Source organism: Coregonus clupeaformis, chromosome 20 (assembly GCF_020615455.1).
Source record: "Coregonus clupeaformis isolate EN_2021a chromosome 20, ASM2061545v1, whole genome shotgun sequence".
Taxonomy (NCBI): domain Eukaryota; kingdom Metazoa; phylum Chordata; class Actinopteri; order Salmoniformes; family Salmonidae; genus Coregonus; species Coregonus clupeaformis.
This window is the reverse complement of record NC_059211.1, coordinates 45,357,471-45,384,933: the sequence shown is the minus strand read 5'-3', so window position 1 is coordinate 45,384,933 and position 27,463 is coordinate 45,357,471. Positions and strand designations below refer to the sequence as shown.

General features: G+C 45.1%; 2 protein-coding genes across 8 annotated transcripts in view; one reads left to right on the top strand and one right to left on the bottom strand.

Annotated features, from left to right (window-relative positions):
* Positions 1-4,219, top strand: part of LOC121533505 (transducin-like enhancer protein 1) — a 51,654-nt gene extending 47,435 nt beyond the window's left edge. For all 4 annotated transcript variants that reach the window (XM_041839500.2, XM_041839498.2, XM_041839499.2 and 1 more), the window contains exons 17-20: positions 159-306; positions 1,619-1,769; positions 1,979-2,055; positions 2,312-4,219. In XM_041839500.2, coding sequence (XP_041695434.2) covers positions 159-306; positions 1,619-1,769; positions 1,979-2,055; positions 2,312-2,419 — 484 coding nt within the window. In that variant the 3' untranslated portion in view covers positions 2,420-4,219. The remainder of the gene's footprint in view (positions 1-158; positions 307-1,618; positions 1,770-1,978; positions 2,056-2,311) is intronic.
* Positions 4,220-5,971: 1,752 nt separating this feature from the next.
* The window catches only part of LOC121533504 (transducin-like enhancer protein 4), a 63,647-nt gene continuing 42,155 nt past the window's right edge, over positions 5,972-27,463 (bottom strand). For 2 of the 4 annotated variants that reach the window (XM_041839496.2, XM_045205518.1), the window contains 16 exons: positions 26,078-26,140; positions 25,004-25,078; positions 24,237-24,414; positions 23,723-23,739; positions 22,360-22,497; positions 21,420-21,473; positions 20,200-20,370; positions 19,960-20,101; positions 19,416-19,585; positions 18,897-18,985; positions 18,269-18,518; positions 17,932-18,179; positions 17,540-17,687; positions 9,935-10,085; positions 9,739-9,815; positions 5,972-6,114 (listed from right to left, as the gene is read on the bottom strand). In XM_041839496.2, the coding sequence (XP_041695430.2) occupies positions 6,007-6,114; positions 9,739-9,815; positions 9,935-10,085; positions 17,540-17,687; positions 17,932-18,179; positions 18,269-18,518; positions 18,897-18,985; positions 19,416-19,585; positions 19,960-20,101; positions 20,200-20,370; positions 21,420-21,473; positions 22,360-22,497; positions 23,723-23,739; positions 24,237-24,414; positions 25,004-25,078; positions 26,078-26,140 (2,079 nt within the window). In that variant the 3' untranslated portion in view covers positions 5,972-6,006. The remainder of the gene's footprint in view (positions 6,115-9,738; positions 9,816-9,934; positions 10,086-17,539; positions 17,688-17,931; positions 18,180-18,268; positions 18,519-18,896; positions 18,986-19,415; positions 19,586-19,959; positions 20,102-20,199; positions 20,371-21,419; positions 21,474-22,359; positions 22,498-23,722; positions 23,740-24,236; positions 24,415-25,003; positions 25,079-26,077; positions 26,141-27,463) is intronic. The other 2 variants (XM_045205517.1, XM_045205516.1) reach the window with 2 other exon arrangements.

The following is a 27,463-nucleotide window of genomic DNA, read 5'->3' as shown; positions in this document are numbered from 1 at the left end:
AGAATGTGCCTATGAAAGCTAGAAAAAAATGAGTAGCTCACAACGTTACATTTTCGGAAGTATCGCTCATGCTAGAAAAGGTTAGAGACCCGTGCTATAGACTATGGATTACATCTGAATGGCTGGGGGTTGATGTTGTTGATTGTTCTGCTCCTCAGGCAGTTCCAGGGCCACACTGACGGGGCCAGCTGTATTGACATCTCCAACGATGGGACCAAACTGTGGACGGGGGGGCTGGACAACACAGTACGCTGCTGGGACCTGAGAGAGGGACGACAGCTGCAGCAGCACGACTTCACCTCACAGGTACTGACACCAAATGAGACATTGTGAGACTAGATCAGGGCCCATGTCCACAATGTTTCTCAGAGTATAACGTTTGTGCAAAGAGAATAGAGCCATTCTATTCATACTCTTATGGGTAAAAATAAAAGCTATGCATGAAGCCTAGCGGTTAGAGCGTTAGGCCTGTAACTGAAAGGTTGCCAGTTCGAATCCCCGAGCCGATAAGGTGAAGAATCTGTCGTTCTGACCTTGAGCAAGGCCGTTAACCCCCTACAACAACAACAACAGCTCCCCGGGTGCCCAAAGTGGCAGCCCCACGCACCTCTGGAATGTAATAAAAGTCCCACCTAGTCTACAAATATTTAGGGGACCTCATGAGCTGTCCTAACCAGTTAAGACTTACCAGCAGGTGTCTTGATAATAGAAAAAGGCAGTGGTTCCTGCGCCAGTTGCAATTGCTTTGGAATTAAATGATCAACCATAAATAATATAGACCTACATGCAACAGTAGGCCTATCTCTTGCGCTTTTGACAATTAATTCACGAGGCCTATTTCACATATGCCTAAATACTTATAACCATAAGTCTTTCTTTCATCATGTTATATACATCATGTTATTTCAAGTTATCCCTTTGGAAAGCAATTTCACGTTGTTAAAAAAAATATGCCTAAATTGGGAATATGCCTATAAATTGGTCAATTGAAGCCACCTAGGGCCTATGTTGACCATTGCAACAGTCACATTCACGTGGTTGTCTGAAACGTGCTTTAGAGTTCACAACCTGCGATGCCTCATCGTGATTGGTTAAATCCCCATTTGCAACATTGTCATTGAGCGTGATTACCAGCTGAGAAACTTTTATGTTTAGATTTCACTCCTGGCTCCTGGAGTTTGTCTGAGCAGTGTCTTAACATCATCCTAAAACCTACTCTGAGCTGGGAGTGTTTTTAGTCTTAAAACAACAGGTTTTAACAGGATTCCTAGGACTTTCTCTGAGACGCTTTGTGGAACCATTTACATTTGAGTCATTTAGCAGACGCTCTTATCCAGAGCGACTTACAGGAGCAATTAGGGTTAAGTGCCTTGCTCAAGGGCACATCGACAGATTTTTCACCTAGTCGGCTCAGGGATTAGAACCAGCGACCTTTCGGTTACTGGCACAACGCTCTTAACCACTAAGCTACCTGCCGCCCCAGTACTGTATTTCACTGGTTAATATATAAGACCTGTCATTCCTCTCTGTATCACTTCACACATGATGCTGATCTTTGTCAGATGAGCTCTGTTCCGTTGTGTAATCTCTCTTTATTACGTTCCTTCCCTCCCTCCAGATCTTCTCTCTGGGCTACTGTCCTACAGGAGAGTGGCTGGCAGTGGGTATGGAGAGCAGTAATGTAGAAGTGCTGCACGTCTCCAAACCAGACAAGTACCAGCTGCACCTCCACGAGAGCTGTGTGCTCTCACTCAAGTTCGCCTACTGTGGTACGCACCACACTGCTAATTGTTCCATTCGAATGTTTTCTTGCGTAATCTTAAGGACAAAACTATCCTGAAATGACTCTGAGGCTCACACAGCACAGTCCCTTTCTCTTTCTCCCAGTATGCGACCAACTAGCAATCCCTCTTTGTCATGCTATGTCTCCTCTTCCCAGAGTTTTCATCTCCCTTTGTGTGTGTCTTTGGTTCTGCAGGTAAATGGTTTGTGAGCACAGGCAAAGATAACCTCCTGAACGCATGGCGGACACCCTATGGATCAAGCATATTCCAGGTAGGTCTGGGATTTTATATACTCTTAGCATTTCTCTAGAGCAAGTGTATTTCAAGTGCATTTGTTGTTATTTAAGCCATTTATACTATTTGTCTTTAGCTCAGTATTTACTGTATCAGGATTATATAAATCACTTTTTTGTTTTGAAAAATTGTAATGTAAGTGCAAAACAGTATCTCTGTCAGTGTATCACATGGTCAGTGTGTGTCACATGGTCAGTGTGTGTAACTGGACTCCTTTCTTTTTGTTTCTCAAGTCAAAGGAGTCGTCTTCGGTGCTCAGCTGTGACATCTCCCCCGATGACCAGTTCATTGTGACGGGCTCAGGTGACAAGAAGGCCACTGTGTACGAAGTCATCTACTGAGGAAGGAGCGCTCTGATTGGATAAAGTGGGGGCGAGGCTCCCCTGGTGCACCCAAGGACTGTAGAGAGAGTGGCGGGCGTCGTGGAGACCAGAGACACACATTGTACTTTGTTGTTTTGTTTACGTTTGTAAAGGATGCAGATGAGGGCGAAGTCGGATCTCTGGAACTTTGACCTTTTAAAAAAATGCTCTGAGAAAAAGCTGGTAGTCTAGCGACACAATGTGGGATTCTTCCAAAGACCTGTTTTTTTTCTGTTGTTTTGTTACCTTTTTTTCCTGTTTTTAACAAAATGAAACCTCTGTAGTAAACAAAAAAATAGCAAAAAGAAAAACCTTATTTTGTTTAGCCTTTGAATTCTGGACGAGTAGTAGGACCATGGTGTGTGTGCGCCGAGGGAGATAAGGGGGTTGTGAGGGGGCGAAGGAGGGTGGTGTGTGTGACTGTGCGTGCGTAGTTGACCACAGTTCTGTGTGTAGCTCAGTCCCTGGTCCCTGCTCTGCACTCACCTCATATTCGCAGCACAGGCAGGTGTCTAGCAGATGGCATGGCGGACAGACAGTTTGCTGTGAGATTCCTATGACTTTCAGCAGCAATATGGTTGTATTATTATACATGGTGAAAGGACAGACCACTATCCAGGATATGAAACTAAAATGTCCGTGTTCAAGGTATTCTGCGACTTCAGGGAAATGGCTACTTACTCCATCAAGTCGACAACGACATTAGCGTTTTCTATTTTATTTGTAGGGCACATACAGGTATTTTCACTACTGCATCGTGACCTTTGAACTCGGTATATATGAACTGTAAATAAAGCTCTAAAGGCAAAAAAAAAGGACGTGGGTCGGATTTGCTTAGAGCCGGGGAGAAAAAGAAATTGTGCTACTATTGGGAAAAACAACTAATTGTATGATTAATTTCTATGATGGTATTTCCTTTATAGTTGTAACTAATTTGAATTACATATTCCCAAGAGAAGCAGGGCCGTGACTAACCACCATGGGACTGATGGGTCTGGAAAGGTGGGTAACACAGCTCAGTGGGAGTTTTGATATGGGTCTGTCTGCTGGTGTTTAATGTCATTGTCTCACTGTGTCCTCAACTGGAAATGGGGCCGAGGAGGACTTGCCTCTAACTTCAGTGTCCTCTCAACCCCCCTCCCCTACACACACCTTGTGTACTCTCTCTATAGTACAGCTCTGCTCAGAACAGAAGCCTCAACCGTGAGTGGGGCTAATATCCAAAGGTGGACATGGTCCAGGAGTGGGCAGTTCTGCCTGTGTACAGATGGATGATAACGCAATGTGTTCAAAGCTACTGTGTGACCCCTGTAAATCTGAATGGTCTGATGAGTGTACATGTTGAGAGATGTCATATAATAGCGATGTCATGGAGGCCCTCCAGGGCCATGTCTTATAATGGACTCTCATTAGGAGTCGGATGAAGTTGCCTGGGCCTAGACAATGATCTATGGGCAACACCTCCTGGAGGAGTTTGTGATTATGGGATGATTGAGGTGGATGGTAGCACATTCTCTCTAGAAGGGGAAGATGGGGAGCCGGTGCATACTGGCCAGGGGATGGACCTGTGGGGCAGGTGAAAGACCTCCGGGAGGGCTGTGGGTGGGAGGGTCTGGGGGAGTGGGCGAGTTCGTTTTGCATGGCCCGGGTGTGCAGAGTTTCATTGGTCCTTAAGTGAAATCTCCACCCACCGGGCCATGCCAAACAAACTAGCCCATTGATGTGGGCAAGAGTAGATCTGGGTGATGTAATGAGACTAATAAACTATTTTGTATGGTTCATGGTGTTTTCCTAGTTCATACTATACTGCATGTCTTCAACACTCAAAACTGCATTCAAGAAGAAACACTCAAATGGACACAGGCACTTAAAAGATGAACACATGTTTATTTTTTTTCACTTATTTCTTTTACAACACATTGGAAATGCGTCAGGAAGGAAAACACAGAGCATTTAAAAGTTCCTTTGCTTTAAAAAGAAATAACAGCTTAAAAACTTAATTCACTGTAGGAACAGAGAAAGCACAGGCAGCGGATATGGTTTTACTAACCGTGAGCGGAGAGGGACCCTGTCTATGGCTGACAGGCAGTGAGAGGGTGGGAGGGGGAGGCAGGCATCATATACTGTACACTTCCCACTGTCTCCACCTTTCCCAAACATGGCCACAAAACGACCCAACACCTGCTGCTGTATACTGACAGACGGAAGAAACACTGAAATAGCATTACACACTAATGACTGAAAACATACTAAAGTACGGTTATCACTTCTGCTTGAAACAGGAACAAAAACAGGAATCAGAAGAAGCCTTCCCCAAAATGGAGGGCCAGTTTCAGGGCCCCTGTGTTGTTTGTGAAAGGATAGTGGAGTCCACTGCCTATCACCATCACCAAGGAGAAGGACAGATTAAAGTAAATAAAAAGCCAAAAATATATTTTCCACTAGGTCGTGGTGTGTGTGTGTTCCTCTTGCTCTCCAAGGCCAGAGTACAGGCGTAGGCAACCATAGCCTCCTCTTAAAACAACGCAACCACTACTGCAACAAAACGACTTAAAAGTAGCTTGAGCATGATATTTTTTTTTTATCGACATATTAAGATTGTGACATGTTCTATCGAAGCAGGCTTTCGCAATATACATAATATCATAATAACGTCCTTATTTGCCACACATTGGAGCATGTCGTATAATGCAGGGAAGTTAAATGAGCATTAAGCGGGGAGCAGTCTAAGGAGAACAATCCATTGGTAAGCATTAAGATGAACAGCACAGTGTTGCTCTCGTCTGTTTGGTGTTTGTGGCACAGGGGCCCGCTGAGACTCAGATTGACGCTGCTCATTAAACGCTGCTTTTGTGAGACTAAAATAAAATAGATATTAGGGGAGTGAGACAGGGAGTGCTGCTGTGAATACATAATTGGGTGTGAGGCTGTGTGTGTGTGTCTATCTATCTCTGTGTTTTGATTATATCACTGGGGCAGAGCTCCAGCACGGCCCAGTCCAAGCCGGCTCCTGGTGCTAGCTCACCCCCACTCCTGACACCCCTGGCTGGGGAGCTGTGGCGCGGCGTTGGCCTCATTAAGGGTTCCACTGTCTGACTAATGAATCGATTGTCTGGTATCAGTGCTCCTCGCTGCAGCTCCCAGAGTGGCGCGCTCTTCCTCTGGGGTTTCCCTTCCGCTGAGCTCTTAATCAGGAAACAGCACTAATTAACCTCCTCCTTCTCTCCCCCTCTCTCCTTCCTTCTCTCGTTATCTGTAGCCCTCTCACTCTCCCTGGCTCTTTATCTCTCTGCCTCTCCCTCTCTTGCTCTCCCTTTCTTTCTATCCTGCCTCATCCTCAGGCTATAATGGGTGCAGGGATGAGCAGCTAGCTGAGATTGGGAGGGGGGGCTGTTGTAGAAGGGTCCTTTGGGAGCTGGAGCCAGGAAGCATTGCTTCTGTACAAAAGAGCCATGGTTGCCCCCACCTGCCCTGCTGTAGGCCTTGAGTAGGTCCCCCCTCCACCCCACCCAGCTAAGCCCCCCACCCCTCTGAAATTTCCCTCATCCCCCCCTTATTTCCTGTTCTCAGTAGACCACCTCATACACGGTGGCCTTCTTGTCTCCAGAACCGGTCACTATGTACTTATCATCTGGTGACACGTCACAACTCAGGACTGACGAGGACTCCTTGGACTGAGAGAGGGAGAGACAGAGAGAGGGAGGGAGAGACAGAGAGAAAAAAGGTGTTAAAAATCAGTGACTCATCCATGAACGCTGTTAAAATTAGAGGTGGACCTGCCAGAGCCTGGTCAGTAGGTGTACTAACACGCTCCAATTACTCACTTCCACTTAGCTACGTGAAACTGAGTTTAAACAGAGACTGAGACTAAGGAGTCACAGACAGTATGAGACAGAAGGAGAGGTTCAGTGAAAGACAGACGTGTGTTTACACAGGAACACATATCGGTCTGGGAAGGAACACACTTCCACCAATTCTTCTGTAGCGGTAGTTGAGTGACAGTGATGAGGAGAGATCTCCCTGAGGGTCCTACATGGCACCAGATATCCCTGCTCTACTCAGGAAACTCTCTCACTACTGACGTCTCATGTCTCCATGTTCGTCCACTATAGAGTTGTCTCCTCATAGCTCAAAATGCCCTAATAACACTAGTGTGTATACCACCTAGATGTATTCACTGAATCAAAATAGGGTACAAAATATAAAACACTTTGTTTGGACACAATAAATCGGTATAGTCAATCTATTATGCTATTTCTGATTGAACCATTCTCTACTTTTGGGCGGCAGGTAGCGGTTAAGAGCGTTGTGCCAGTAACCGAAAGGTCGCTGGTTCTAATCCCCGAGCCGACTAGGTGAAAAATCTGTCGATGTGCCCTTGAGCAAGGCACTTAACCCTAATTGCTCCTGTAAGTCGCTTTGGATAAGAGCGTCTGCTAAATGACTAAAATTTAAAAAATAAAAATAATAATAAATACTTTTGAGAAAATTACCAAGTCATTACAAGGGTTTTAGATCATCCCAGTAATGGTAATTGCTACACAATGCATGTTTCATAACAGACAATGGTGCTTGTAACTTTTCTTCTTCATGTCTGACAGGCAGAGTGATGTGTCTCCCCGGGTTCTTAACCCTACGTGGTTCAGCTGTGCTCTCAGCATCACTAATCACAGCTTTCAGCACCACAGAAACACAGGGGGCTGACTCTCTGACTCTCTCTACATTACCTGAATAAACAAGCCCTTCTACCTCCATTCTGTCAAGTCTCCACCAGACTCAGGCCTCATATCCTAGCCCCAGATGGTTCTCTAGCCCTGCTCCTCTCTCAACCTCTCTCTTCCCTCACCCTCCTCTCGCAACCCATCCCTCCTCTGAACATCTATAGTACCTCTCTCTCCTCCACCTTCTCTCCCTCCCCTCCCCTCTCCCCCTCCCGCAACCTCATCCTCCTCCCTCCAGTCCTCTCTCCTCCACATCACAGGTTCATATCACCAGGGCTGTCAATCAGCAGGCCACTGGTGAGAGAGGCCATTTTGACTGACAGACACACTCCCACTACAGAGACAGAAACGGGGAGGAGGGAGCGGTACAAAGGATGAGGTAGTGGTGAGTGAGAGTAAATGGAGGGAGGAGAAAGGGGAGGTATGTGTGTACATGTGAGAGAGACGGATGAATCTGGGGAGTAAAAGAGAGCAAGAGTAGTAAAGCGAGAGAGCCAGAGAGAGAGAGAGAGAGAGAGAGAGAGAGACAGAGAGAGAGAGAGAGAGAGAGAGACGGAGAGAAAGGGGGAGCAGGATCCGAGGGAGAGTGTGAGACGTCATGCGGGGGTGGGGGGGTGACAGAGGCATTTGGATAACAAAGCAGATAGCCTCTGTGCATTTCAGAGCCCTAGGGAGACACTAACCGCCAAGGCTGCAGATTCCTCCTCTCCCTGCACTAGTCTAGCAAACAGCAATATGACAGCCATACTGTCTCCCTCCCACAAACGACACATCTCTCCCCCTTTAAACGGCCCATCCCTTCCTGTAACTCATCACACTTATACATACCCAGCACAGACACAGCCTAAAACAGCCTTGGCTAAAAATGTATATTCTAGAAATGCACAATGCATTTCCTTTGGGGGGAATTCCGACCCGAGTTAAGTGAGCGTAAATGTAACATAATTCCCTTTTTATGCACCTTTCTCTTTACTCGTATTCTGACCTTGAACTTAAGCATGAGAATAGGATGCTATTCACCCGCAATTCGTTTTGGGTGGAGATCAAAGAAATGAAGGTGTGGCGGAGTGGTGACTACAGAAACGCCGTATTCTGACCTTTAACTTCATTTCCTTATAATTCTACCACCTTTACGCACGATGAAACGATGAATACGGTCGAGCAACATGTCGGTTTCAAGTGGAACAACATCTACTTTCTATTCCCGATAGATATAACACCATTCTCCATGCACTGTAATTTCCAAATTGATAAGAGCGATTGATAAGAGCTAGGAAAATGAGTATGCTGTTTAGATAAGGGGATTGTAAATATAAAGGACAATTGTTTTATATCTATTTTACCTTATGATCGCTGGAGACAAATGTGAAACCGGTTACATGGCAGCAAACTGAAGCATATCAACATATCACCTTTTCCATTGTGAAGTTTATGAAACGCTGGCCTTATAACTCGCAGATATGAAATGTGGAGACCCAAGCTATAGGCTTCTGTAGGCACGCTCAAATGACAGTATAGCTCCAACTTACTGAGTTGTTTATGTGTTCTAGAATGTTTGAATTATATGCCCGGACTTTTCACTGTATATTTTACAATTTGTATCGTGTTAAATGTTAGCCACTATCGGTAGCCACAGTCAGTTATACCACCATACATTTATAACTGTCACTTTAGTGTTAGTTTCCTTAAATGTTGCATCATTCCATTACATTGTTAGTTTACCTTTCTTTCTTCTGTGCGATGTTCGTGTTTTGGTTCCTGAGGATCACTAGCAATAGTGGATCATATTAGGCTGTATTCCATGTTGTGCAATAATTTGGAACATGTAACCTATTTTAATCATTATGGAATGCAGACCATATGTAGCAGTTTAAACCTGGAGCCTGGCGCACGGTTCACGACGACTGGAGCGTTGTCATCACGGTGCCATGATTAGTGAGGATTATTAGAGTCGATTTATAGGACTACTGGTCAACCCCTATTGTACACTTTTCTCACCTTCCAATACTTAATGGATTGAACAATTGAACATAGCAACTTTCAGGCTGAATCAAACCACTATTTTTGATTCACCAGTATACTAAACATTAGGAACAGCTTCCTAATATTGAGTTGCAAGCCCCCCCCCCCACCCCGAATATACGTGGCTTTCTTTAATTGATCCCTAATATTCGGAATGGTTCTCTCTATATATTCTGGTGAGAAAATTCTAATTAAAAAGGTACACCAAATTTGGAGGGATGGCTTTAGATAAATGTACTGAAAACTCTATTAAATGAAAACTCCACATGTAATTCTGTTGGCCAGCAAGTGGGAGGGTTCTCAGCAGTTTAATTCAATTTATTCTGTGCGCGCAAGGAACCCACGCCTGCAAAGCCTGTTACGTACCTGCATAAGGTAAGTCTGAATACCAACTACTAAGAAGTGCGTTGGAAAGGCGTGCTTAGGAAAGGCATACATTTCCTAAGTCTGAATCGGGCCCTTTGTGAATGGCTTAAATTAAAACAGTGATGATGGGGAGGTTATTGTGTAACATTTTGTGTGTGTGTGTCTGTGTGTGTGGTGTGTATTTTTCACCTGGAAAATACTGGCTCCATATGGCGTCCTCCATGCATTCAGCAGATTGTCCTTCCCTGTGCTCACAAACCACTTGCCTGAAACACAAACACACGCACATTACACTTGGCTCAGCAGACATTTGGACTATACATCTCATTAGCATAAGTATAAAGCTTAGAGTGTGAGTGTGTCAGAGTTGTGAGCTTGTACGTACCACAGGAGGCGAACTTGAGTGAGAGCACACAGCTCTCGTGGAGGTGCAGCTGGTACTTGTCTGGTTTGGAGACATGCAGCACTTCTACATTACTGCTCTCCATACCCACTGCCAGCCACTCTCCTGCAGGACAGTAGCCCAGAGAGAAGATCTGGAGGGAGGGAGAAGGAGAGAGAATGGGAGAGAGAGTGGGAGAAAAGGAGAGAAAGCTCATTACATGAGTAAACAGAGATCATCTGACAAAGATCATCAGCAGCATCATCATGTGTGATGTATTTGTATTTGTATTTACTAAGGATCCCCATTACTCTTCCTGGGGTCCAGCAACATTAAGGCAGTTATATACAATTTAAAATATTACATGAAATTACATTTCATAACATCTTTCAAAACACATTAAGTGTGTTCCCTCAGGCCACTACTCTCCTATCACATACAGTGGGGAGAACAAGTATTTGATACACTGCCGATTTTGCAGGTTTTCCTACTTACAAAGCATGTAGAGGTCTGTAATTTTTATCATAGGTACACTTCAACTGTGAGAGATGGAATCTAAAACAAAAATCCAGAAAATCACATTGTATGATTTTTAAGTAATTAATTTGCATTTTATTGCATGACATAAGTATTTGATCACCTACCAACCAGTAAGAATTCCGGTTCTCACAGACCTGTTAGTTTTTCTTTAAGAAGCCCTCCTGTTCTCCACTCATTACCTGTATTAACTGCACCTATTTGAACTCGTTACCTGTATAAAAGACACCTGTCCACACACTCAATCAAACAGACTCCAACCTCTCCACAATGGCCAAGACCAGAGAGCTGTGTAAGGACATCAGGGATAAAATTGTAGACCTGCACAAGGCTGGGATGGGCTACAGGACAATAGGCAAGCAGCTTGGTGAGAAGGCAACAACTGTTGGCGCAATTATTAGAAAATGGAAGAAGTTCAAGATGACGGTCAATCACCCTCGGTCTGGGGTTCCATGCAAGATCTCACCTCGTGGGGCATCAATGATCATGAGGAAGGTGAGGGATCAGCCCAGAACTACACGGCAGGACCTGGTCAATGACCCGAAGAGAGCTGGGACCACAGTCTCAAAGAAAACCATTAGTAACACACTATGCCGTCATGGATTAAAATCCTGCAGCGCACGGAGGAAGAAGAAGGATGAGTACAACCCCAAGAACACCATCCCAACCGTGAAGCATGGAGGTGGAAATATCATTCTTTGGGGATGCTTTTCTGCAAAGGGGACAGGACGACTGCACCATATTGAGGGGAGGATGGATGGGGCCATGTATCGCGAGATCTTGTAAGAGCATTGAAGATGGGTCGTGGCTGGGTCTTCCAGCATGACAACGACCCGAAACACACAGCCAGGGCAACTAAGGAGTGGCTCCGTAAGAAGCATCTCAAGGTCCTGGAGTGGCCTAGTCAGTCTCCAGACCTGAACCCAATAGAACATCTTTGGAGGGAGCTGAAAGTCCGTATTGCCCAGCAACAGCAACAGCCCCGAAACCTGAAGGATCTGGAGAAGGTCTGTATGGAGGAGTGGGCCAAAATCCCTGCTGCAGTGTGTGCAAACCTGGTCAAGACCTACAGGAAATGTATGATCTCTGTAATTGCAAACAAAGGTTTCTGTACCAAATATTAAGTTCTGCTTTTCTGATGTATCAAATACTTATGTCATGCAATAAAATGCAAATGAATTACTTAAAAATCATACAATGTGATTTTCTGGATTTTTGTTTTAGATTCCGTCTCTCACAGTTGAAGTGTACCTATGATAAAAAGTACAGACCTCTACATGCTTTGTAAGTAGGAAAACCTGCAAAATCGGCAGTGTATCAAATACTTGTTCTCCCCACTTTATCTACAATACACAATCCACGTGTACGTGTGTGTAGAGTGCGTGTCTTATCATGTATATGTGTGTCTGTGCCTGTGCGTGTGTCTCTTCACAGTCCCTGCTGTTCCATAAGGTGTATTTTTATCTGTTTTAAAAAAAAATCTGATTCTACTGCTTGCATCAGTTACCTGATGTGGAATAGAGTTCCATGTAGCCATGGCTCTATGTAGTACTGTGCACCTCCCATAGTCTGTTCTTGACTTGGGGATTACCTTTGGTGGCATGTCTTGTGGGGTATGCATGGGTGTCCGAGCTGTGTGCTAGTAGTTTAAACAGACACCCCGGTGCATTCAGCATGTCAACACTTCTTACAAAAACAAGTAGTGATGAAGTCAATCTCTCCTCTACTTTGAGTCTTGAGAGATTGACATGCTAGCTCTCTTGAGAGATATTAATGTTAGCTCTCCGTGTACATTTAAGGGCCAGCCGTGCTGCCCTGTTCTGAGCCAATTGTAATTTTCCGAGGTCCCTCTGTGGCACCTGACCACACGACTGAATGATTTAGTGAATGATTTGTCCCAAATACAATACTTTCAGTTTTTCAAATATTTAGGACTATTTTATTCCTTGCCACCCATTCTGAAACTAACTGCAGCCCTTTGTTGAGCGTTGCAGTGATTATACTCGCTGTAGCAGCTGATGTGTATAGTGTTGAGTCATCTGCATAGAGAAACACACTGGCTTTACTCAAGGCCAGTTGCATGTCATTAGTAAAGATTGAACAAAGTACGGGGCCTAGACAGCCACCCTTGGGGATTCCTGATTCTACCTCGATTATGTTGGAGAGGCTTCCATTAAAGAACACCCTCTGTGTTCTGTTAGACAGGTAACTCTTTATCCACAATATAGCAGGGGGTGTAAAGCCATAACACATACAGTGCATTCAGGAAGTATTCAGACCCCTTGACTTTTTCCACAGCCTTATTCTAAAATGGATTAAATTGTTTTTTCCCCCCTCATCAATCTACACACAATACCTCATAATGACAAAGCAAAAACAGGTTTAGACATTTTTGCAAATGTATAAAAATAAAAAAAACGGAAATAACAAATTTACATAAGTATTCAGACCCTTTACGCAGTACTTTGTTGAAGGACCTTCGGCAGCGATTACAGCCTCGAGTCTTCTTGGGTATGACGCAACAAGCTTGGTACACATTTATTTGGGGAGTTTCTCCCATTCCTCTCTGCAGATCCTCTCATGCTCTGTCAGGTTGGATGGGGAGCTTTAATAATAATAATATATAATATGCCATTTAGCAGACGCTTTTATCCAAAGCGACTTACAGTCATGCGTGCATACATTTTTGTGTATGGGTGGTCCCGGGGATCGAACCCACTACCTTGGCGTTACAAGCGCCGTGCTCTACCAGCTGAGCTACAGAGGACCACAGCTTTGCTGCACTGCTATTTTCAGATCTCTCCAGAGATGTTCGATCAGGTTCAAGTCCGGGCTCTGGCTGGGCCACTTTTTTTTTTTTTTTTTTTACATTTTAGTCATTTAGCAGTTAGTGAGTGCATACATTTTCATACTGTTGGAAGGTGAACCTTTGCCCCAGTGTGAGGTCCTGAGCACTCTGCAGCAGGTTTTCATCAAGGAACACTCTGTACTTTTCTCCATTCATCTTTCCCTTGATCCTGACTAGTCTCCCAGTCCCTGCCGCTGAAAAACATTCCCACAGGATGATACTTCCACCACCATGCTTCACCGTAGGGATGGTGCCAGGTTTCCTCCAGACGTGACGCTTGGCATTCAGGCCAAATAGTTCAATCTTGGTTTCATCAGACCAGAGAATCTTGTTTCTCATGGTCTGAGAGTCTTTGGGTGCCTTTTTGGCAAACTCCAAGCGGGCTGTCATGTGCCTTTTACTGAGGAGTGGCTTCCGTCTGGCCACTCTACCATAAAGGCCTGATTGGTGGAGTGCTGCAGAGATGGTTGTCCTTCTGGGAGGTTCTCCCATCTCCACAGAAGAACTCTGGAGCTCTGTCAGTGACCATCGGGTTCTTGGTCACCTCCCTGACCAAGGCCCTTCTCCCCCAATTGCTCAGTTTGGCCGGGGGGCCAGCTCTAGGAGGAGTCTTGGTGGTTCCAGAACTTCTTCCATTTAAGAATGATGGAGGCCACTCTGTTCTTGGGGACCTTCAATGCTGCAGTAATTTTTTGGTACCCTTCCCCACATCTGTGCCTCGACACAATCCTTTCTCTGAGCTCTACGGACAATTCCTTCGACTTCAGGGGTCTGAATACTTTCCAAAGGCACTGTACGTTTTTCCAACTATGATTGATAATGTCAAAAGCCGCACTGAAGTCTAACAAAACAGCTCGCACAATCTTTTTATCATACATTTATTTCAGCCAAATATCAGTCATTTGTGTAAGTGCCGTGCTTGTTGAATGTCCTTCCCTATAAGCGTGCAGAAAGTTTGTTGTCAATTTGTTTACAGTAAAATAGCATTGTATCTGGACAAACACACATTCTTCCCAAAGTTTACTAAGGGTTGGTAACAGGCTGATTGGTCGGCTATTTGAGCCAGTAAAGGGGGCTTTCCTATTCTAGGGTAGCTAAATTACTTTTGCTTCCCTCCAGGCCCGAGGGAACTAGTAGGCTTAAATTGAAGATATGGCAAATAGGAGTGGCAATATTGTCTGCTATTATCCTCAGTAATTTTCCATCCAAGTTCTCAGACCCCAGTGGCTTGTCATTGTTGATAGACAACAATATTTTCTCACCTCTTCCACACTCACTTTACGAAATAAAAAATTACAATGCTTGTCTTTCATAATTTGATCAGTTATACTTGGATGTGTAGTGTCAACGTTTGTTGCTGGCATGTCATGCCTAAGTTTGCTAATCTTGCCAATGAAAAAATCATTAAAGTAATTGGCAATATCAGTGGGTTTTTGTGATGGATGAGCCATCTGATTCAATGAATGATGGAGCTGAGTTTGCCTTTTTGCCCAACATTTTATTTAAGGTGCTCCAAAGCTTTTAACTATCATTCTTTATATAATTTATCTTTGTTTCATAGTATAGTTTGTTCTTATTTTTATTCAGTTTAGTCACATAATTTCGCAATTTGCAGTACGTTTGCCAATCGGTTGTGCAGCCAGACTTATTTGCCATTCCTTTTGCCTCATCCCTCTCAACCATACCATTTTTCAATTCCTCATCAATCCATTGAGATTTAACAGTTTTTACAGTCATTTTCTTAGTGAGTGCATAATAGTAACTGGAATAAGCAATTTCACAAATGTGTCAAGAGCAGCGTCTGGTTGCTCCTCATTACACACCACAGACCAACACACATTCTTTATCAACAACATAGGAATCACTACAAAACGTATTGTATACACTATATTAGGCCCAGCCTTTGGAACATTGGTTTTCCTAGATATGGCTACTATATTGTGATCCCTACATCCAATGGATTTGGATACTGCTTTAAATCAAATTTCTGCAGAATAAGTAAAGATGTGATCAATACATGTTGATGATTTCATTCCTGTGCTGTTTGTAACTACCCTGGTAGGTTTTTACTGATAACCTGAACCAGGTTGCAGGCACTAGTTACAGTTTGAAGCTTTTTCTTGAGTGGGCTGCTTGATGAAAGCCAGTCAATATTTAAATTACCCAGAAGATATACCTTTCTGTTGATATCACATACATTATTAAGCATTTCACACATGTTATCCAGATACTGACAGTTAGCACTTGGTGGTCTATAGCAGCTTCCCACAAGAATGGGCTTTAGGTGAGGCAGATGAACCTGTAGCCATATTACTTACAGTATTTAACACTAAAATCCTCTAAGTTTTACACGAATGTGGTTCTGAATATAGAACGGCAACCCCTCCACCATTGGTATTTCTGTATTTTCTGTTGATGTTATGACCATGTATTGCTACCACTGTATCATCAAAGGTATTCTCTAAGTGAGTTTCAGAGATTGTCAGAATATGAATGTCATCTGTTACTAGCAAATTATTGATTTCATGAACCTTGTTTCTTAAGCTAAATATGTTAACGTGGACTATTTTTAGCACTTTTCTGGGATGCTTGATTGTTTTCATTGCTTTACTGGGAAGCTTAGCAGAAGTAGACATGCTCATGTTATTTATGTTAGTGCAGGGTGAGCTGCACACAGTGGGGTTCCTACAAGGGCACACCGCCTCAATGCTAACAGTATAACTCTGGTTCATAGGCACATGATTACTGCATACAATAGCTGTAGGATCAGCAGAGGCATTCAGGGCAGTTAGAGGGACATAAATTAGGTTACTTACATTGTGTCTTCCAACGCCCCTGTGATAATGTACATTTGCTGAAGCATTATTACAACTCAGCGACACAAGGGTAGGGATTAACTGAGCTGGCCTTTGGTAGTTGATAAGTCATTGTCTCAACGCAGCCTTATAATGATGTGAAAGGATCCAGAAGGGGATGGCGATATCCGCCCATTCCTAACCCTCACACAATTTGTGGAACCTTTCACAGGCTCACGAGAAGCAGGATAGCATACACCCGCAGCTCCCGGCGATATGTCCAGACCTCCCACAGCAGGCAGTGCCCCGTCAGATCCAGAGAGAGGGAAAGGAGCCGAACTCAACGACAAAGCCGCTGCTGGAGTCAGCGTAGTTGGAGTCAGCACAGCCGTCGCAGACACAGGCAGTCCCAGCGATAAAGGCACAGGTAGATCAGGCACCAGGGCGGCGTAGCTATTCCTCATGTCAATCTGCTTTGAACCTCTCGCAGACACTCCAGTCTGTTTTTGCAGCATGCTGCTGCCTTCGGTTTCCACGACTTGTGACATGGGACCAGCACTGATTGGAACAATCCTCTTGCTGTTCTCCGTCTACTCCACTACAAAATGGAGGAGGAGAAGCAGATGGAGACGACTTCTTTGGCAGGCAAGTTCCAGGTAGCACAGGCCATTCGGATAGGGACAGATGACAAGGCAGGGATACATCCATCAAGCCCGAGCGGCGTCCAGCCACAGGAGTTGAGAATGAGAAAGTTCCAATTTGAGTCTTCCCCATAAGTTCGCGCAGAATTGAAATTTGCTTGCTAAGGTTAGCCACCTCATTCCGGTAATCCTCCGTAAGCAAACAATTGCTGCATTGCAACTCCGGATTGTCAATATTGTCCTGGACAAGAGCATAGTAAACCCAGCTTCTACAGCACTGGAAACGTTAGTTAGCTATTCCAGGTGACGCGGGCTCCATTGCAACATAGCTAGCTAGCTAGCAGCAGGTTTTGACACAAACACTTATGAATAAAATAAAAATAAAACAAAATAAAACTTTGGAAACAACAGGCCGAAACAACAGGTCAACGCGCAGGAGGTATCTGAGTAACTGATGAATTGTGAACATGAAAAAAATGAATGTAGTTGTAATGGCATTCGCAAACTTGTAACTTAATATTTGCGAGCAAAAATTGCATTTGTACACCTACACATGTCAATTTCTGGCACTCAGACTTTTGGCAGTGCTCTAGCGCCCTACTGTGACAGATATATTTAGATGTGCAAACAGTGATGTGATAGAACAGAGCGAAACAGTGACTGGTCTGATATAGAGGCTGATATGTATCATATATTAACAGGTACAGTGCTTCTCATAAAGGCAGTACTGAGCTGGTCTTAGCTAGTCTCAGCTAATCTCACAACGTCTCAGGTGTTCCATCTGTACCTGTGAGGTGAAGTCGTGTTGCTGCAGCTGTCGTCCCTCTCTCAGGTCCCAGCAGCGTACTGTGTTGTCCAGCCCCCCCGTCCACAGTTTGGTCCCATCGTTGGAGATGTCAATACAGCTGGCCCCGTCAGTGTGGCCCTGGAACTGCCTGGGTAGCAGAAAGATCACTTCAACATCAACACCCAGCCATTCAGATGTAATCCATAGTCTATACAGTAAACCCCTACCCTGCTCTCTCCTCCCCCTATCCTCTTCTCTTCTCTCCTGCCCTACCCTCTCCTCTCCTCTTACCTGACCAGGGTCTCTTTGTGCAGGTCCCAGACTACGATGTTTCCCCCCAATACCCCTCCTAACCTCCTCAACCCCCTCTCCTCTCCTCCTCCTCCTCTTACCTAACCAGGGTCTGGTTGTGCAGGTCCCAGACTACGATGTTGCCGTCGCTGCAGCAGGAGAAGCAGACCTTGTTGTCGGGGGAGATGGCCAGAGCGTAGCAGGCCGGGGCAGAAGACGTCAACTCCGCCTTGATGCGGGGAGTAGGTGTGGCCAAGTCCCAGATTGACAACGTGCTGGCCTCGCCTCCAACAATGAGGGTCCGTCCATCAGGGAGAATCTTACATGAGCGGATGTAGTTATCCCTGTTCTGATTGGTGCGAAGAGAGAACATGTGTATTAGACTGGCAAAACAAGCAATATTATTGGTTAAGCCTTTTAAAGTGTGTGTCCACTCACCAGACAGTCAAGCTGGGCCATGGCACTCTTGCTGCCAGGCTGGCTGATGTCCCACACCTTGACACAGCCCTTGCCGCCGGTGTAGACGTGGCGTGTGGAGGTGCTGATGGTGACGGCACACACCACCTCTCCGTGGTTCAGAGTGTGGATCTGACGGGCGTGCCGCGGGATGCCCGGGCCCAGCAGGGCATCTGGAGGGAAAGGTACCGGCTGCATCTGTCCATCCGCACTCACGTGGAAAGAGTAGGCACTGGAGAGAGGGAGGAGGAAGGAGAGAATGGAAAGAGTGCCAACCACTGCAATCTACATCTGTATATTATTACAAAAAGTGCTTGCTAGCTTAAACCTTGAAGACTGTCAACACTGTAACAGCATTAGAAGTTGAGAAATAGTCTTCAAAATCTTTTCACACAATAGCCGTTGGCAGAATGCAAAATGGGAGATTTACTTTGGCCCGTGTAGTACAGAGTGTTATTTGTGACGGCTGATAAATAGCCTAGCGATGCCAAGGTTGTTGTGTTATTCAATATCGAAATTGGGAGAGTTTGCGGCTTGCTCCAGCAATAAAAACAACAGCCATCTTTCTTTCTGTCTGGATGGATTTGGATAGAGGAGAAGAGAGACGTACGGTTTGCCCCCGGAGGATCCACCAGGCAGTGAAGCGGACAGCCCTGGGGCCCTGAGGTGGGACCGAGACTCATACGCCATCTGGAGAGACTAGGAGGACCAAGACATTAGGAGTTTACTAACAGAATCATCCTGTGTTGTAACAGTTTAATCTCAGTAAATCCTAATCTCATCAAATTGAGTGAAATCTTGACAATTCATCCAACACAAGCTTCCAAACCACATACTACTAAGAATCCATCTTCATCAATGTTTTTGTTTTGTTTTAAATCAGTGGTGCACATCTTCGATCCTCTAGGCATTGTATACTGGTTTTCCTTCTTGCTTTGTAATGGAAAGCAATCTAATTGATTCAGACCTGGGTAACCAGGTGTGCACACTAACTGGCGAATTAGGGACATAATTGATCAATTAGGTGCCAGGAAGAGACAAAGACTATAGACAATGCAGCCCTTGAGGTCTGCCGTTGTAGATACCTGTTTTAAACAGATAGACCAGTGATGCGTGGTATCAAACTCACCAAGGGGCTGCGGGTGTAGACACTGGCGGCGGTGCTGATCTGGGGCGAAAGGGTCAGGGCACCCCCGAAGCCCCCGGGACTGGCCAGCTCCCCGTTGAGGCCTGCGTGGGACACCACCCCAAAGTGAGCTGGGTACGAACCGGGGGGCACAGACAGGGGACTGCGGAGAGCTGGGGAGGGGAGGAGGGGGTGAGGGGGGAGATGAGAACACACCTTACATTCCAGCGGGTAAGAAAAGGTTAGGGTGACGTCTAACTGCTAGAGATGTGTTGGCAACAATCAAGTTCACCACGGTTTCTTATAGGCTACAATGCCATCTTTATTGCTTTAGGCAGAATGTGGCAGATGTGAGTACAATACGGGACCACAGGAGCATATCATCACAATAGGGGTTGGATTATGGTATGATGGTATTATGATCAGATGGAAGGTATAATTATGGTATTACAGGGCTATATATTTGATGGTCTAACAGGGGTGCAGGGGTATAATAACAGGGGTACAGACAGAGGGTATGGCAGGCAGACAGGGGTGTCTGACTCACCCAGGGGGTCAGCGGAGGAGGCAGCCTTGCTGAGCAGACGGAGGCAGGACGTACTGGGGCCGGCGGGGCCGGGGGTAAGGGCCTCACGGTGTGAGGGGGACGGGGTGCTCGACTTAGACAACGGCGACCCAGACTTCTCCATCTACAGAGAGGTAAAGAGATACTGTCAAACGAATCACCAGTACTTTAATTGGTGGATGTTGGCCACCATATTAATGCTTGACAATGAATGTATCATACCTGTGCTGGGTCCTTGGCCTTGCCCGGGGTGGGGCTGCGTGGTGGTTGGGGGGAGGGGGCCTCCCCAGGGCTCCTGGGGGACCCTGGTAACTCCTTCCTCAGGTTGGGGGCCCGGTCCAAACCATTCCCATGGGGGGAGTGATGGGGGCTGCCTACGGGGGACGTGGGCTCCTGGAGACACACAGAGAGATATGGAAGACCAGGTCACCCCAAAAGCCTTGCAAGAAGACAGTAGCCTTCACATTGTCTGTGAAAAAAACTAAAACCCGTAAATCTGTAACATTATAGACATTATAGATTACTATAGTATCTGTATGGTTTTAAGCACAAGTGTGTATGAGGCCTGTACGGTACTGTAAGTCAAACCCAGCCGACTGTCTACCTCCCTGCCACAGCCACCTATATAAAACCATTCCCATCTGCTCCCAGTGTGCTGCAGTCAGCACTTCTACTGTGGCTGTGTCTGAGCAGAGCAGAACACACATCTATAGTCTGTTCTAGTATGGTCACCAGAGACACTCCCTCTCACACACCCATTAAGAACATTTGTCAAATTCTCCAATTGTTCTGTATTCACAAATCACACAAGAGACTTTCCCGCTTTTGTGCATTGTGCTGCGCATTATCAAACACAAAAGGCTTAGATAAAACATATTTTTGTACCCTGCGTGAAGTATTTAAAGAATTTAAACATTCTGAGGGCATAACGGCTTTGCATAAATAAAGGGCACACTGCTGCCATCTGATGAAAGGAGGGGTGTGTGTTTGTGTGTATGTGTGCATGCAGTGTGTGTGAGTGTATATGGTGTCGTGTGTGTTCAGCAGGCAGGAAGTACTCACTAGGAGAAGAGAGAAAAGCAGCTAGCTCCCCATAATGTGCTTATATAATAATATTCACTATTTTCAAAATTCCGACGTAAGTGTATAATTCTCCTATGCTTAACCAGCCCTGTACAGTGAAACAACAGGGTCTTAGAGAGAGGAGACTCAGCTTTCCATTTGAACTATGTTCTATTGGCTAGGGACGGTCTGGTCAATACAGACCGGTTTCAGCCAGTATAGCTACAGTAGTTATATATTACTCATTGTTTGTTTTTCCGCAACAGTATCGGATGCTGATTTAAGGTCAGTTTAGCGTTTTCTCTCAGATGGTTGCAGTTAGAGTGGGGTCAGGGTAAGCTGATCCTAGATCTGTGCCTATGGGTGACAAACACACTTACCTCGTTAGAGACATCCACAACCAGGTTGTCCTCACTCTTGTCCCCATCACTGTCCTGTGAGACACAGAGGAGAGAGGAGAATGTCAGAAACACAAACACTCTCTCTCACACAAACATTGCCCACCTCTCACTTCCTCACTCTGTCAGGCACACAGAGTAACACACACACACACACACAACCTCTCTCACACTGTTTGGCCATATCACTACTTTACTCCTCTCTCTCCCTCCCTCTTTATCTCTGGGAATAGGGGTGACAGCGATGGCACTTAGTCACTATGGCAACAATGCTTTGATGTGATCATGGCCTGATATTCCTATTGACATCACGTGGAGTGACATCACCCCCTAATTATATTGAGCCAGATCAGGGCCATGGTGGAGAGGAGACTATTCCTGGACATAGACAGACCAGAGCTAGGAGACAAACAACATTTACATTTTACATTTTAGTCATTTAGCAGACGCTCTTATCCAGAGCGACTTACAGGAGCATTTAGGGTTAAGTGCCTTGCTTAAGGGCACATCGACAGATTTTTCACCTAGTCGGCTCGGGGATTAGAACCAGCGACCTTTCGGTTACTGGCACAACGCTCTTACCCACTAAGCTACCTGCCGACTGCATTATGTAGTACAGCATCAAGCATTATGTAGTACAGAGGCGCTGATGATCAACAGAGCTCACTGTCCAGCCTGTTTTAAAAACATAACACCTCCCTTCACGAGAGGCTACACTGACGTGATGTGTGAGGCAGTTCTCATACCGTATTTATGTCAATCAGAGAAAGAGAGATCATGTTCAATAGGGTTATCTATTTTGGTCATTGATCACTTCCAAGTTAAACACATATTTGACTGGCAGAAGGACTGTGACCTCTGGTTAATCTGTGATGTCCGAGACACCGTTAATACTATGGGTTTGATTGAATGGCGCACGTACGTAGTGAGGTGGGAGGGGCTCCTTGTCTTCACAGCGCCTCCTCTTGGCGTCGCCCCCTCCCTGGGAGGAGGAGTACCCCCCCGACGGGCCCTGGCGCTCCTCCACTGGCTGGCTGTCTGTCGATGACACCGACTTACTCTGCACACACACAACAACAACAACACACACGCATAAAAGAGAGCCAACACACAGCAAGTAAGTCATACAGAAAATGCAAACAACATATTTATGAATGTGTTATTATGAATGAACTTTCTCCCTGACACTGAAAGGTTCATGTAAAATATGACTCTGATCATTGTACAAGAAGCCCAATTTTCTGGCTATTTATACCAGAAAGAGCATGGTGGGGCTCCCCATAATAGAGGAATAAAACATCAAAGTAGTGTATTATTTCTGGGGTCTATGTGGGATAACTATTCTCTTTCATCGGTTGACTCCTACGGAAAGTTCTGCTCTTTAGAACTGTGGAGGACACAGACAGGAAGCTGGTTGGACGGACATGACCGAACACACAAAGAACCACAGTTTTCTCAACAAACTCCCAGTCTTCTCCATCTCATCCTCCCTCTTTGCTTCCCTCTCACTCCCCCTCTCCTTCTTCCCCTCGCTTTCTCTTTCTTCCTTCTATTTAAAATTCAAAAATGTCATATTGGCACGACTTAACAAATACCAATTGATATGCATCTCTCCTTCCTCCTTCCCTCCTTCCATCCATATTTTGAAGGACGTTAATACAAACGGGACCTCTTAAAGATTGGTCTTTAAGATCAGTACATTGGGTAAAGGGGGTTAAGAAAATAAAGAAAAGGCTATTGCAAATGTAAATAATTTTCACTTTGTAATAAAACAAAGACATAGTCAGATGTTTCCGTTTTTACTTGCTCCCCTCAGAGTATCCTCTCGATTTCTCTAATTTCTTCTCTCCACTCCTCCCTCTATCTGTTATTATCAGAGTGTGTGAGTGAGGACAGCTGTCTAGTAGTCTACTGGTCTGTCTGTTCCCTCAGTTCCAACACACCAAGGTTATATCCAACCACAGAGTAAGAGATAGCCCAATGATCATCCTACTGGACCCATATCACCATAATATTATTGTCTCCATAGAACTGACCAGTGTTCTATTGGACCTTAGTCAAGGCACAATATCACTGTTCTACTGTTGTACTCACTTTAATAATTCTAGTGCTGTTCTTATTAATGGCAGCTCTCCAACAAAACATAATTTTTTAGAGTTCCTCTTTAAAGAGACTCTCTATTTCCCTTACTTATATCACAGTCACATACACACACTCACACACGTATACACACGAAATGCACATGAACAAGCACACACACACATACACACGTTGGGGTTACTTACCCTGCTGGGCGCACCCTCTGGGGAAGGAACAGAGAGGAGGGGAGAGGATTGACGTCAGTATAGATAATAGTAACAACAATCCCACAGCAAGCCAAGGTCAACCTGAAAAAGGCTTGTCCCAGTGCAATAAAAACACAAGCTTAGTATTGTGCATGTATCCAATCTGCAGTGCTGCCCTTTCTGTCTCCACTCCTCTGACACAATGCTCTCTGTCTTCCCCTGTTCACTCATTCAGCATTCATGTCTGCTCTGTCTTTCGCTCTTTCTTTTCTGCACCAGGGACCTACAAGTTTAACATATAGCCACCCTGCATCAATATACGGCCTTACAGGCAACGGAGTGCCATTTGTTAGTTGTTTTATGTTTAATGAGTGCTTTTCTTCAAGATATTCCGCCAGCCTTTGAGTTCAATAAAAGTAAACCAAGTGGTTATTTTGTATCAAAAGCTGACACATTTCAGTACTACAGCTCTCCACCAGTGTCCTTCACGTGGAGGTCAATCAGTGAGTCGTACCTCTCAGGTGCTCAGGGTCCAGGTGGTTGCGTTCGTCCTTGGAGGCCAGGTGGGCTGAGACCCCCAGGGCTCCAGTGAGGGCCAGCAGGCCCGAGCCTCCCCCCAGAGAGAGCCCTGACGGGTGGGGAGTCAGGGGAATACCTGGGGTGTGGTGAGACAGGTGCTGGAGCTGCTGCTGCTGTACACCAGGGAGACAGGGCAGGGGGGAGGGGGAAGAGAGAGAGAGGGAGAGAAATATGACGAGGAAAGATTGGAGAGAGAGAGAGAGAGAGAGAATATGGAGAGAAAGATTGGATTAGAGCAGAGGGAAAAATAAAGAGGGCAGCGGCGAGAGAGAGAGAGGGAGGACAGGAGGAGGGAGAGAGAGATAGGAAGGGAGAGAGAAACCAAAAGATAAAATAGTAGACAGAGGGAGAGAAGAAAACAGAGAGGGAAAAAGATGGGGACGGAGGAAGAGGGAGAGGAGGGGGGCACATACAGATAAAGAGAGCCTGTTTTCTGCGGGTCTTAATACAGCTTGTTTTGGTGTGTGTGTGTGTGTGCGCCCGCATGTGTGTGCCACAGTGAATGGTCTTTCCAGTGAGAGCTTGTCTGAGCTCTCATCACATTACAGTCTACCTACACCCGATTGTTCCTCCCAGCACAATAAACACTGCAGAGAGAGAGGTGTGCATGCCACTGCCTGTAGGGTCTGTGTGTGTGTGTGTGTGTTGATAGTGTCGCTGTCTGGGGTGTAACGGTTGTCATGGTGACCAGAGGTGACTCACCCCAATGATGGCGTTGAGTTCGGCCATAGTGACCTGCTTGGCCCTCTCCACTGCTTGGACCACCTGCTGTTGGTGCTACAAACACACACACACACACGTTATTTACCCCACTGTGTGCAGTTCCTAACATATACTGTATATTGTACCTGACATTTGTTTTGTATGGAACCAAAACGCACAAACAACCTTTGTCACATATATCACACAACAAACACACGCTGAGTGGCCTCAATACACACAATCAAACATACTGTATGCACACGCAGTACAAATATATACAATGATTGAGCAACCAGACACACACACACACAGAAAAAGTCACACATACCCACAGAAAAGTACCTAGCAGAACCACGCTCAAACACCCCAAAACCCACATCTATTTACTCATTCAAACACACACACAATACGTAAACACACACACACAAGTGAGAACACACACACAGTATCAATATTGACCAAGGTAAAACAGCCGACAGTTCTGTGACCTTCCCTTCAGTGGACACACACTCGTCACCGGACACACACACACACACCCCTACACAAACACACACTCAGTGCAGACAGATTTTACCCAAAAAAATGTAATCACCACATTCTTGTCACACACATTGTAGAGGGTCAAACATATTAACCTCAGTCAAGAAACTGCTAAGAAACTGTTTTGGGTCATTATGTGTGTTGATAGATCAAATAACTACCATGAGTTACTGAACAAAAAGGAAACCAACCATTCACAAAAATAACCTATTGATTTAAAAGGCTATCTGGCTAATATAAATGAACCGTAACAAAATGATAGAAATTCTGAAACAACATGCTCATATGTCTTCATGAACACAGAGCAATATGTTCTTATGTCTTGATGAACACAGAGCAATATGTTCTTATGTCTTGATGAACACAGAGCAATATGTTCTTATGTCTTGATGAACACAGAGCAATATGTTATGTCTTGACCATGTGGTTTCCATTGTAAAGAGGACAGTAGGAGAGTGAGTGTGTGTGTGTGTGTGTGTGTGTGTGTGTGTGTGTGTGTGTGTGTGTGTGTGTGTGTGTGTCAGTGATACTTACCTCCTGAGAGAGGAAGGGGATGATCTGAGCACAGATTGCACTGAGACGCTTCACAATCTCCGCCTGCAACACACACACACATATACACACTTCAGTCTCATCTTATGTATCATACAAGGTAATATAGTACAACATTATTCATTCCCTTAGGCCCTTATAGGGTCATTAGTTTCAGGGAAGCAGCAGGAGCAACATAAACATACATCAATGAATGTACAGAATCTTTATCCATCCCTTACATCTCACATCTCGTACAATAATCAAAGTTGGATAATGTCATTGAGGCAACTCAGGTTAGTAGGCATGTGATGGAGGTGGTTCGGTGATGAGCAACCCTTCCTGGGACCTGAAATGTTAGCTCCTCAAGCTCATGCCTAGGCTTTATCTCAGCGGGCTAACAGTGTCATGCAGGTGCCCTGGGTTCAAACCCAGTCGACAACAAGTGCATGAGAGAGAGAGAAATTATAAAATATACAGACCACAAATTCCAATTGGCTATACTTAAACTCTTTAACGTCATCCTTAGCTCTGGCATCTTCCCCAATATTTGGAACCAAAGACTGATCACCCCAATCTTTGACCCCAATAACTACCGTGGGATATGCATCAACAGCAACCTTGGGAAAATCCTCTGCATTATCATTAACAGCAGACTCGTACATTTCCTCACGAAAACAATGTACTGAGCAAATGTCAAATTGGCTTTTCACCAAATTACTGTACGACAGACCACGTATTCACCCTACACACCCTAATTGACAAACAAACAAACCAAAACAAAGGCAAAGTCTTCTCATGCTTTGTTGATTTCAAAAAAGCTTTTGACTCAATTTGGCATGAGGGTCTGCTATACAAATTGATGGAAAGTGGTGTTGGGGGAAAAACATACAACATTATAAAATCCATGTAAACAAACAACAAGTGTGCGGTTAAATTTGGCAAAAAACACACACATCTCTTTCCACAGGGCCATGGGGTGAGACAAGGATGCAGCTTAAGCCCCACCCTCTTCAACATATATATCAACGAATTGGCGAGGGCACAAGAACAGTCTGCAGCACCCGGCCTCACCCTACTAGAATCTGAAGTCAAATGTCTACTGTTTGCTAATGATCTGGTCCTTCTGTCCCCAACCAAGGAGGGCCTAAAGCAGCACCTAGATCTTCTGCACAGATTCTGTCAAACCTGGACCCTGAGAGTAAATCTCAGTAAGACAAAAATAATGGTGTTCCAAAAAAGGTCCAGTTGCCAGGACCACAAATACAAATTCCATCTAGACACCGTTTCCCTAGAGCACACAAAAAACTATACATACCTCGGCCTAAACAATCAGCACCTAAGGTAACTTCCACAAAGCTGTGAAAGATCTGAGAGACAAGGCAAGAA